The sequence below is a fragment of the Ammospiza caudacuta genome, chromosome 21 (assembly GCF_027887145.1).
Source record: "Ammospiza caudacuta isolate bAmmCau1 chromosome 21, bAmmCau1.pri, whole genome shotgun sequence".
Classification (NCBI taxonomy): domain Eukaryota; kingdom Metazoa; phylum Chordata; class Aves; order Passeriformes; family Passerellidae; genus Ammospiza; species Ammospiza caudacuta.
This window is the reverse complement of record NC_080613.1, coordinates 5,615,509-5,627,227: the sequence shown is the minus strand read 5'-3', so window position 1 is coordinate 5,627,227 and position 11,719 is coordinate 5,615,509. Positions and strand designations below refer to the sequence as shown.

At 44.3% G+C, this 11,719-nt stretch overlaps 1 protein-coding gene across 1 annotated transcript; it reads left to right on the top strand.

Moving 5' to 3' along the window:
* The first annotated feature begins 322 nt into the window (after positions 1-322).
* SET (SET nuclear proto-oncogene) lies at positions 323-6,916 on the top strand. The gene is made up of 8 exons (XM_058818275.1): positions 323-484; positions 1,646-1,703; positions 2,648-2,790; positions 3,393-3,496; positions 3,673-3,786; positions 5,079-5,249; positions 5,344-5,490; positions 6,387-6,916. Exons 1-8 carry the CDS (start codon positions 412-414, stop codon positions 6,408-6,410), a joined length of 834 nt encoding a protein of 277 aa, XP_058674258.1. The 5' UTR covers positions 323-411; the 3' UTR covers positions 6,411-6,916.
* Positions 6,917-11,719: the final 4,803 nt, after the last annotated feature.

Below are 11,719 nucleotides of genomic sequence, written 5' to 3'. Positions count from 1 at the left end.
GCGAGCAGTGCGCCTGCGCATCGTACCGCCCGCGGCACAGCGCGCCCGGGGCGGGGGGCTCGGTGCGCACGCGCGGTGCGGCCGCCGTGGCCCGGCCGGGCGGAGGGGGGGGGGGCCGCGCATGCGCGCCGCGTGCCCGCCCCTCGCCAGCAGCAGAGGAGGAGGTGGCGGTGGCGGCTCTGGGCGAGGGAGCGCGAGGGGAGTGAGAGGCGCCGTTGCCGCCCCGGTATCCGGCAGGACCGCGCGGAGGAGGCGGGAGCGCCCCGGCGGCGGAGGGACCTGAGTGGCGGCGGCAGCAGCAGCAGCAGCACCAGCAGGAGGAGTCAGTGCCCGGCCCCCCCCCCCCCCCGCGCAGCCCCGTTGCAGCCCCCCCCCCCTCCCTCCCGCCCTCCGCGCTCCGCAGCCACCAACATGTCGGCGCCGGCGGCCAAAGTCAGTAAGAAGGAGCTGAACTCCAACCACGATGGGGCCGACGAGACCTCAGGTGAGGCCGCGCCGGGGGCGGGACGGGAATGGCGGCAGCCGGCGCGGCCTCCGCCTCGCGCCGACCGCCATTTTCCCCCGCCGCACGGGCCGCGGCCGCGCCGGGGGCGGGCGGAGCGCGGGCCCGGCCGGGCGGATGTGCAGGCCCGGCGGCGGCGGGAGGAGGCCATGTTAGCGCCCTTTTGTCTGCGCTGCCGGCCCGGCTTCCCTCCCCGCGGGGCCGGGCGGGGGGCGCTGCGGCTCGGCGGAGCAGCGGGACCCCCCCGCCGCCCCTCCCGGAGCAGCATCCGCGGAGCCTCATTGTGCTCCGCCGCCGCCGCCATGATGCGCCGCCGCCTCCCGCGCCGGCCGCGGCCGCGTGGTGCTGCCGGGCCGCGCGGGGATGGAGCGGCGGAGACACGCGGTGCCGGGGCCGCCCGCGCCGGCCCCACGTGCGATCTCGGCTTTTAAAGGTCGGGGCTGCCCCCGGCCCCGGCGCGTTCCCCACGTGCGTCCCCCGCGCCGGGAGAGGCTGAGCTGTCCCCGAGCGCGGGCCGGGCCGGGCGGGACGCGCACCGGGCGCTGCTCCGCTCCGGCCGCTTCCCGCTGCCGCTCATTCATCTCCCGCGCGGTGGGTAAACAGCGCTCCGTAAGCCCGGCCTCGGCCAAACTTGGTCCGGGGGAAGTGCCCTTTAGAAAATTCCTGCCAACGGCGGCTTTCGCGTCGCTTTATTTGTAACCGGATTTTTGAACGTTCTTTTCGGTTTTTGGAAGGTGATGTGTAGCCAGATAGGCTATTTCTATTGATATTCCAGTGCTCTGTAAATTACTTCGCGTTTCTTCAGATGTGTTGGTCGTAGCAACTGTGGCTTACAACTTTTTAATTAAAATTTTATTGGCTTGTAATTTAAGTTGGCTTGTAAAACAGTGTAGCGGGATGTGAGCTGTGGTTTCTAAGGGTGAACTCAGTTTAAGGGCTGTTTTATCAAACTTTGCTGCACTTCAGCTGCCGCACACCCTGTAAAGCTGGTGCTTTCAGGCCTTGTATCTCTTGTGACATTTAATAGAAATACCCGAGAACTTCTACAGTAGGTCACTGGAGAGTTTCTCAAAGAGAAACCCCAGGTGACTTGTCAGGCTTGTGAATGAAGGGATTATTGACACATTTTCATCTGTTTTTCAGAAAAAGAGCAACAGGAAGCAATTGAACACATTGATGAAGTACAGAATGAAATAGACAGGTAAACGTTATCTAACTTTTAAAATGTTTTAGCAGAAATTGAAATGTAGCTGACAAAAGTGAAAGTGTTTAGTATAAAGTGAGCACTCAGTAGTGCTCACTGTCTTTGAACTCTGCCAAGATATACCTGTGTTCTGACTTGATTAGAGACATTAAAATAACAAAGAAGTGTCCTGGTTTCTTGCCTAATTGTGTATAATTAAAGAGGTAGAACTTGAGTTTAAAAATTTTAATTAATTGTGGTATTTTTGATAATAGAAGTGTATTTCACCCTGGCTTCTCAAGTTAATGTGTAAGCTGTTTGGCTAAAGTATTTCCCTGTTAGCAAGCAGAACGAAACACTTGGCTGAAAAAGTCAGCTTTTATTATACATTTTTATTATAATATTCATGTGCTTATGCAGAAAATGTCTCTGAGGTGTTAATTTTATATGCCAAAACTCTTGGGGCTGTGGGTTCTGTGTCAGTCCCTGCCTGCATGTTCTCTCCATGCCTGGTGTCCTACAGGGACTGCAGGTGGCTGTTGGGGCTGTGAATGTGTGAAGCTGTTGCAGTGTGAGGGCTTTGCCATTTTACAGCAGCTCAGTTTTAAATCTTCAAATTTTACTTGCACAGGGTGCAGAATTTCTTTGCTGTGGCTTCCTTGCCCGCCTAAAAGTTTTAGGGGGCAGGTGATAGGGCTGTGTTACCCATATGCAAGTTTATGCAGGCAAAATGTTGAAGATAAAACACTGCTTTGTGTTTAGAAGGTTTCATTCAGACCAGTGAGATTGCTTCTGGCAGAGTGTTTTTTAACAGTTGTTACAGCTCTGAGCTTCTGGGGTTTTTGGGACACTTCATTTGCAGAATATGGCAGACTGGTCTTATCAAACTTTTAGTTAACTGCTCTGATGTGTCCTTAAATCCCAGTTCTCTCCTGTGGTTAACATGGCTCTTTCTCCTACAGACTGAATGAACAAGCCAGTGAGGAAATTTTGAAAGTAGAACAGAAATACAATAAACTCCGCCAACCATTCTTCCAGAAGAGGTCAGAATTGATCGCCAAAATCCCAAATTTCTGGGTAACAACATTTGTCAACCACCCACAAGGTACATTCTGAACAGCCCTCTTTTTTTCCCCTGTAAATTCAGTGTTTGCTTGATTGTTATGTGAGTGCCTTAAAGCTCTGATGGTCTTGTGGGGTTGTTACTAAGCATACAACACTTTTCCTCTGTCCTAGGTTTAATTTTTTAAGCTTTTTCTTTCTTGCACTGGTTGGCCAAAGGAACATCTTGTTTACTAAATACTTCAACCCTAAAATTTCTTTCTGCATTTTAAATGGCAAGTTTCCCACTTTATTCAGTTCATTGGAAACTTAAAGCAAAACAAGCAAACAAACAAAAATTGTCTCAGATTGTTTGGGTGTTTTTTACTGGGAAGTGAGCTCCTTGGGACTCCTGACAGTAAACTTTCTACAAAACAAGTTTGTAGACTGCTTAGATTGGGCAAACTACATGTATGAAAAGCTGTTTGAGAGGGAAGGGTGGGTATGTGTGGGTAGGCCGTTGGCTGGTAACTTGAAAAGAAGGAGCCATGAGGAGTTGGTTTGGACAGATGTGTTGCTTTTTAGATCTTCCTGGCTGTCAGTTTGCTGTGCTTTGCCTGCCTGTTTCATGACTTTGTTAATGTGGGATTCCTCTTTCTCTCTCAGTATCTGCACTGCTGGGAGAAGAAGATGAGGAAGCACTGCATTACTTGACCAGAGTTGAGGTGACAGAATTTGAAGACATCAAATCAGGTTACAGAATAGATTTTGTAAGTACTTTAAATGGTTCATTCACTTGTGATTTTGCTGTTGTTTTTTTTAAATATAATTGCATGTTGGGTTGTAGTTTATAACTTAAATCTCCACAGTTACATATATAGTGCCAGGTTTGATTTACGTGTGTTTGCATTCTGTGAGTTCTAACTCTTTGCTTTCCACTCTGCAGTATTTTGATGAGAATCCCTACTTTGAAAATAAAGTTCTCTCCAAAGAGTTTCACCTCAATGAAAGTGGAGACCCATCTTCAAAATCGACTGAGATCAAATGGAAATCTGGAAAGGTAAGGATTGCATCTGGGAGAGCACAAGTGTGCTCTCACAAGTGTGACCAAGTAAAAACATTACCAAGTGCATTAGCTTATCTCTTCCTTGGCCAGGATCTCTAGACTGTGTTTTATTGTTTACTTACAATAACTATTAAATGAAGAATTCCAAGGACAACAGGTTTAGGGGGATCAGGTAGCAGTGTGTGATCTTGTTTTATATTTTCATCTATTTCTTTGACTTCATTTCCAGATGCCACATCTTTTGTAGAATTTACAGCCATACTAATGTGGGCATACCTGTCACCCAGGCAATGTTCAAGAATCATTAATTTACTGCAGTTTATTTCTGTAGAAATTCTTCAGTGTTATCCTGAAGATTTTGAACTGAGGTTTTAAAAGTAGAGCTGAGGCTTGCAGTTGAATTGCAGCTTGTTTTGTCACTCTCAGACCAAGGAAAAAAATTCATGTTTTTCATATTGAGAACTAGAACATTTCCTCTTGTATCAGAAATTGCATTCCTGTACAGACCAGTCATGTGATCTTTGCAATACAGCACAAAATCAGTGTGAATTCTGCTTTGTTCTTAAACAGTCCAGACCTGTAAATGTTGTCATTCTATCAGGAGAAGAAACACTGGAAGTGTGGTGTAACCATATGGTCAAATAAATAATTTATTTAATTTCAGACTTTACAAAAAGATTGTTGCAAACTTACTACAAACTTACTACGTCTTTTCTAGGGTAAAGTGATAGATACAAACCTTATATGGATTCTTGTGACCATGTGCTTTAGCAGTTTGTGTGGGGTTTTTTTGCACTTACTTCAGAGAGTGGCCTGAAGATTTCAGAGTGGGAAAAAGGCCTAGGCAGGTCTTTATATCCAAATGCTGAAAGAGCTTAGAGGTGTGGAGACTTCCTTAAATTGGCTTTGTGTAGTAGTTGCTGCAATTACAACTACTCTGAGTGGCATTCAGTCATTGTGAGACCTTGTAAGTTCAGTGTGTCATTAAATACTTGTCATTCTTGTGTTTCCCTGAGATAGGGAAATGTAAATGAAATGTGAGATTATATGAGTTTCAGTGTTCCAGTGGAGGCCACTGAAAGAAACCAGTGGGTTTACTGTTCTCTCATGTTTATGAGAAATGCAGTATCTTCTGTCAGTTGTTTGGGCTTCAGACTTACCCTTGAAGAGGGAGGGGAAAGTGACTTCTTGGGGTTGTTTAGACAAGTGCATTTTTTACATGGTGCTTATAGGAAAAACAAGCCATAAAAAGACAGCTTTAGGGAACTTCTTAACTTTCTTTTCAGGACCTGACAAAACGTTCAAGCCAGACACAGAACAAAGCCAGTAGGAAGAGGCAGCATGAAGAGCCAGAAAGCTTCTTCACCTGGTTCACTGACCACTCTGATGCAGGGGCTGATGAGCTAGGAGAAGTCATCAAGGATGACATCTGGCCAAACCCTCTACAGTACTACTTGGTAGGTACAGCCCTGAGCAGGGCATTGCACCCACAGCAGCTCTGGGAAAAAGTGAATTTCATCACTGAATTGATGTTGCAAATGTGTCTTTAAGGTTCCTGATATGGATGATGAAGAAGGGGAGGGAGAGGAGGATGACGATGATGATGAAGAGGAGGAAGGATTAGAGGATATTGATGAAGAAGGAGATGAAGATGAGGGGGAGGAGGATGAAGATGATGATGAGGGAGAGGAAGGAGAGGTGAGTAATCTTGCCCTTCATGCCATTTGTGTGGTGTTTGAGAGGGATCTTGTAAGAATACCAATTGTGGCAAAGGTGAACTGGCTCTTTTCTGCACCCCAAGGTGTGAGAACTGTGACTGCATTAACTTGAGTGGTTTCAGGTAGCAATAACTATGTTTGTGTATATGAAAGACAGTGGAAGTGGATAGTTTCAGTAAATTTGTAAGGGAAGTGCTCTAGGAGAACTAGGATGTGAATGTGACAAAATTCCTTCTTCATTACTGAGCATTCTAGCAATGCTTTACATATAAAAGGCTTTTGTTGTTACATCCAGCCATCCTTCCCACTTGGTTCATTTCTGCTTATGGCCAGCCTAGCTAACGCTTTCTGTTGGGTTCAGGAATTAAAACTTTGCTTTAGTAGTAAGTGGGATTTCAGATTCAGCATCCAGGGTGTTGGGAATTAGTTTAGAATGTCTTTGTTTCTTGAAACTGGGCGTGGTGTGTCTGACTTCCAGCAGCACAAACCCCGTGCAGGGAGAGGAGGGCTGTGCTGGGCTGTGTTGTATAACCTAGAATTTGACATGTGAAAGGTGCAGCATTTTGATTTTTATGAGTTTTAGTGAGGGAGAAAAGATGACCCCTTCATTTTCTGCATGCTAAACTTGTCAGTGCTTGTAGTGATTCTAAGTCACAGTTTCTCAAACCTCTGATGTGTTTTCCTGGGACACCCAGGGACTGAGTGATTTCTCTGTGCTCAGTAGCTGGGCACCCAGGGCAAGTGTTACCATCCTATAGTGAGGGAAGAGATGATCACAGAGCACCATGAGTAGCACTGTAAAAAGTTCTGGTCACTGCATTTGCTATCTGAAGTTTAGTGATTAGATTTATTTATTTCTTGCTTATCTTTCAACAGGAGGATGAAGGAGAAGATGACTAATTGAACACTGATGGATTCCAAACCCCCTTTTTACCTTTTTAATTTTTCTCCAGTCCCTGGGAGCAAGTTGCTGTCTTTTTTTTCTTGTGCTCAGTCGCCTTGTTCTCTTGAGGTCTCTTTTTCTCCTCTACACCATGGTTCACGATTTCTTTTGGGGAAATATCTTGAGCAGAATACAGTGGAAAAGAATCTACCAGTTTCTGTTTCAAGTTCATTTTTATCCCTTTCTGTCTCAAAACAAAAACTTTATGAATTCAACACACCATGTTCTGTGGGAAAAAAGAAAACCTTCTGCTCCCTTCACTCTGCTGGAAGCTGAAGAGTGCTAGGCCCCTGTGTAGTAGTGCATAGAATCTAGCTTTTTTCCTTCTTTCTCTGTATATTGGGCTCAGAGATTACACTGTGTCTCTATGTGAATATGGACAGTTAGCATTTACCAACATGTATCTGTCTACTTTCTCTTGTTTAAAAAAAAAGAAAAAATGACAAAAAAATAAAAATAAAAATGGGGTTATAGAAGGTCAGCCGGGGTGGGTTTCAGAAGTTTGGGCGGGTTAAGTGGGCATTTTGACAACATGGCTTCTTCTCCTTTGGCATGTTTAATTGTGATGTTTAACAAACATCCTTGCAGTTTAAGATGACACTTTTAAAATAAAATCTTCTCCTAATGATGACTTTGAGCCCTGCCACTTGATGGAGAATCAGCAGAACCTGTAGGATCTTATTTGGAATTGACATTCTCTATTGTAATTTTGTTCTTGTTTATTTTTAATTTTTTTTGTTTTGGGTTTTTTTTTTTGGTGTTTTTTTTCCTTTTTTTCTTTTTGGTTTTTTTTTTTTTTTTTTTTTTTTTTTTTTTTGTTTTTTTTTTTTTTGTTTTCACTGGAAAGGAAAGAAAGATGCTCAGTTTTAAACGTTAAAGTGTACAAGTTGCTTTGTTACAATAAAACTAAATGTGTACACAAAGGGACTGGTTGGTCTTCACTGAAAGAAACAGCTTTTATATCCTATTTAGAACTTGCTGTAGTTTCTTGGCATTTTTTGGGGGCATTTTGTCAGTATTTCTGTAGTGCAGTGCAGCCTTGTGGTTGTGTGGACTGAACCAGTTCATGTAGTTCCCACTATTTCAGTACCTGTAAAGTGTTTCCTGTGGTAGTTCCTACTGCACACTGACTCTTGAGTTCCTGTAGGGTCATGTGCTGTGTGTGAAGACACAGGTATATGTTCATGTTTTGCAAAAAGGAAAGTCACTCGATTTGTAGAATTTGTAGTAATTGCAGTACTGTATCTCCAGTACATCAGTTTGCATGAAAATACCATGCAAGCTCAGAATAAAAAGACCAAGGGTTGGTTTTAAAATATTTGGGTGGTTTTGTAAGTCTTTTCAGTTGAAAACAAATCTTAATTGCAAGCTAATTTGGGGGCTATTTCAAAGAGCAAGATTCTTAGTAAAGTTCATGTATAAAAAGTTGCTACTTCACTGCTTTTTTTTCCTTGGTAGCAGCATGTATATGTGCTTTAGATACACTGTACTCTCATTTTAAGAGACTGCATTTGAGAAACTTGTAACAATTTCACATAAGAGGGTGTTGGAACTGGTATTCCACAAAATGTAATGGAATTTGTTTTAACATGCTTTGCTTTTGAAATATTTAAGAAAAAAATGTTCTATCAGCTCATCTGAAATTCAAACGGCTCTTTGGATGTGTAGAAAAAGACTGTCTTCTGGGAAGACTTGTTATATTCTCTGATTCCTTTTCCTCACAGAATTTGCTGTAGTGAAATTCAGCTTTTTTTGATGCTTAAGAATACACTTGGCAGAACAAGATCAATGTCTGGTTGAGACGTGCACAAATAACGTGTGAGGGAAAACATTCTGTAAGTGTGTGGTCCAGCTTGGATTCAATCCAGTTATCAGAGACAATGCAACGTCCAGTCTCATGTGATCAATGCAAAAATAAGACAACCATGTACTTTATTCCATCTCAACAAAAGCTTCTGCCCTCATCCTGCTTTGCAGAGCCAAGTACAATGTTGATCAGTAATGGTTTCTTACCATCTAGAGAGAGAAGGAACAAAACCCATGAAGTCCTATAAATTTTAGTGTTTTTTAATTTGATTCCTTTTTGTTGTAAGTTTGAAATTAGCTTCCTATTGTGGTAGAGGGTCGATGTGCTGTTTCTTGCCATGATGCCTCATTACTTAATTTTTATGTAGTCCTAATTGTAGTTCCTCAAGGAAAATTACCTTTTGCTAGTCTTGAATGCTTTAGGAAAAATATTGTGCCATTGTTCCATCCCTGTTGGTTACTAGCAGAAAACTTATAAAAACTGGTTTGAAAGTAATCAAAGCTTCAGGCTCTGTAAAGTCAAATAGCAGGAACAAGAAATGAGAAGTCTGGATAATTAAATGCTACTTAAGAGATTTTTTTCTTGCGCATTCTTTAGGATTTTACAGGGTGCCAAAATACTCTTGCTACTGTACTGATAATACTGAATTTGCTGTGAAACTTGAGGGTTTACTCCTGGAAATGGCTAAAGAGTAAACTGGTAAAAGAATAAACCATATTAGTTAAGTGTTAATTTAATTTTTTTTTTCCTAGCATGGAAATGATTAGGGATTAACACATTTCTCTGCAATGCTCAAGAAATATTACAGCTGGCCATCGTGTGCTCTGACTGTTCACTTAATGTCTAATTTGGCTGAATATATGTAATGGGTGTCCATTTTTTACTGGATTTATTTTATATGTGTATAAAGAGCTTTTTAAAAGACATCTACATTGGATAATAATGGGAGATTCGTTCTTGTTAAATATCATTAATTCCCCACTGCTTGAGTTCCTCACATACAGTTAATCCCACCATGTGAAATTTGTCACAGGTGGTAAATGACTTCAGGTTTTTTGGTTTGAATTTCCAGGGCTAGAACATAAGGGTTGGCAGCAATTTAATAAAGCTGCTGTGCTGGGGCTATATGGCCTAACTATCTCAAAGGTTATTTTTAAATTTAATTGCTATAAAATGGAATCTTTTGTCTGTAATTTCTCGTGCCAAAGGAAACAAATACAGCTGAGTGTAAATACAGCCAGGAAGGTTTGGGGTTTTTAAAGAGATTATCTGTGTACTTATTCATACTTGTCAACATAGTTTCTGTCCCTGTAAACAAGCATTATCTGAATCGATTTCTCAGTAATTTATGATATTCATTTAAATCTGTAAGCTCTTTGTACCACACTAAACCAGGTGCATAAGGATAGTTCTTTGTTTATTGGATACTGTTCCTGAATTTTGAAGCCATGTTGTTTTTTGTTTTGGTTTGTTTTTTGTTTTTTTAAAGAGAATGAAATCAATGAAATAATTTCTCTGCTGTACCTTCAAGCTATCCTTCTGTTTGAAGGAATTAAAATACATTTAACTGTTACTTGATGTTACCATTTCTAAGAGTCTTTTTCAAAATAATCAAGTTTTTTAGTGCCAAACGCAAATCTTTAGTCCCAAACACCATCTTTCATGGGTGATGTGAACAGTGCTTGCTTTTCCTTTATGGAGAAGAGTGAGGGGAGGTCGCAGATGCCTGGTACATAGCATTTGATTCCTGCGGGAAACAGATTTATGCTTATGTCCTTCCTCTCTCTCCTGGATTAAAAATTGCAACTTTTAAGGCTTTTTCTTGATCATCACCTTTTCCGCGTGCTCTCTGGGGTATAATGGAGGACAGGGACTGCCGGTTCAAGGTCGGGACGCGCCTTTAGCCCCCGCCCTGCTCCGGGAGCCCCCAAAGAGTCCGCGCAGCTCCCGGGCCGGTGCCGCCGCCCCTTGCCGGCTCCTGGGCAGGACCTGCGCCGGGATCATCCCCCGGGGCTGGAGGGGCACATCCTGCTCCCAGCTCTGACACTTACCTTCCCGCGGGACAGGGGCTGCCGAATGGGCAGGAACTGCTGGTGCCACGTACCGGGCCCCTCTCTCTGCAGGATTTGTGGGACACAGCTGAGCCATGCCCGGGGCTGGGATATGGGGTAGCCAGGGATACTGCCTTGGGGTCACCCGGGAGCTGAGAGCCAGCGCTTTCCCTCCAGGCTGGGGAACTCCAGCTCCCCAGCATCCCTGAACTGCCCCCTGCCCTTCCTCTGCCTCCCCTGGCGGGTCTGAGAGCTGAAGGAAAGGGGGAAGCCGCTGTAGGAACCCCGAGTTCGCGGTGGGCAAAGGACCCCGGCCCAGAGCCCCCCCAAGCTCGTCCCCAGTGACTGCCAAACACAGCCTTGATCCGATCTGCTGGAGGTGTGGAAACACCCCTGCTCCTCTGAACTCAGTCTACATTTGCTAGTTTGATTTTCCTCTTTCCAGTATTTCCACTGAAGGAACAGTCAAAATAATTGCTTAAACACTAAACAGCCTGGACCATGCTCTAAATAGCATCAGGTTTCTGAAGGATTTATATTAATCAAATGCACTTGCTTTATTAACAACAGGGGCATATTCAAAAGCTTTGTATTAATTTAAGGCTTTATTAATTCAAATCAGTTAAGCTAGGTTCAAATTTTTAATTTTATCATGAGTTCCTTTTATTAATTACTCAGTTGCAAATCACAAAATGTTTAGGCTAGAAAAACTTCTAATTAAGTAAAAGGAACACACTTCTGTTTATTAGTATGTTTCTAAATTTGTATGTGGGAATGCTATCACCTCCAAATGCCTTCTGATTCACAGTTGTGCACTTCTCCATTACTGCAAAGCGTATTAGTAGGATAGTAACATTATGTAATACTGCTGAGGAGCGTCTTTAAGCACCTGAAAACAAGAAGTATATTATTATTTTGTTTAAAGCACTGGCGTTGTGACACACAGTCTGTTCTGTGTGATGCTGTGGCACTACTGCAGCACGGTGTTTTTTCACTGCGGTAGCCAGGGGATTGCTGCCAGCCTCGCCAATGCATGTAGGACGTTTTTTCACTCAAATATTCAGCAGAAACTGCGTGTGAAGTTCTGCAGGGTAAAACTTCCCCAGAGCCCAGCATCGCCCCGTCCCAGGGATGGGATGCAGGATCCCGTCGCAAGCAGAGATGCACTTCGCTGCTTCCCCTTCGAGCAAGCGCCGGTCACGAGCCCGTGTGGGGAACTGAAACTGGGAACCACCCGGTGGCCCCGGCACAAAGGGCCCGGCTGGGGCCACCGCGGGGCTTTCTGCTCCGGGCTTCCAGAGGGACGGAGCGGGGATCCGCCACCGTGCTTGCCGTCCCCTCCCTTCGGCACGGACCCGCAGCTCTGTACCACCGCGGGCACTGACCCCTCCAGCTCTCTCAGCCTCTC

Bases quoted from the DNA above. Each gene is read 5' to 3' on its own strand.
- SET (XM_058818275.1), top strand. From the start codon at position 412: ATGTCGGCGCCGGCGGCCAAAGTCAGTAAGAAGGAGCTGAACTCCAAC. The intron at 2,791-3,392 runs GTACATTCTGAA...TTTCTCTCTCAG, and splicing joins ATTTGTCAACCACCCACAAG to TATCTGCACTGCTGGGAGAA. The intron at 5,250-5,343 runs GTAGGTACAGCC...TGTGTCTTTAAG, and splicing joins ACCCTCTACAGTACTACTTG to GTTCCTGATATGGATGATGA.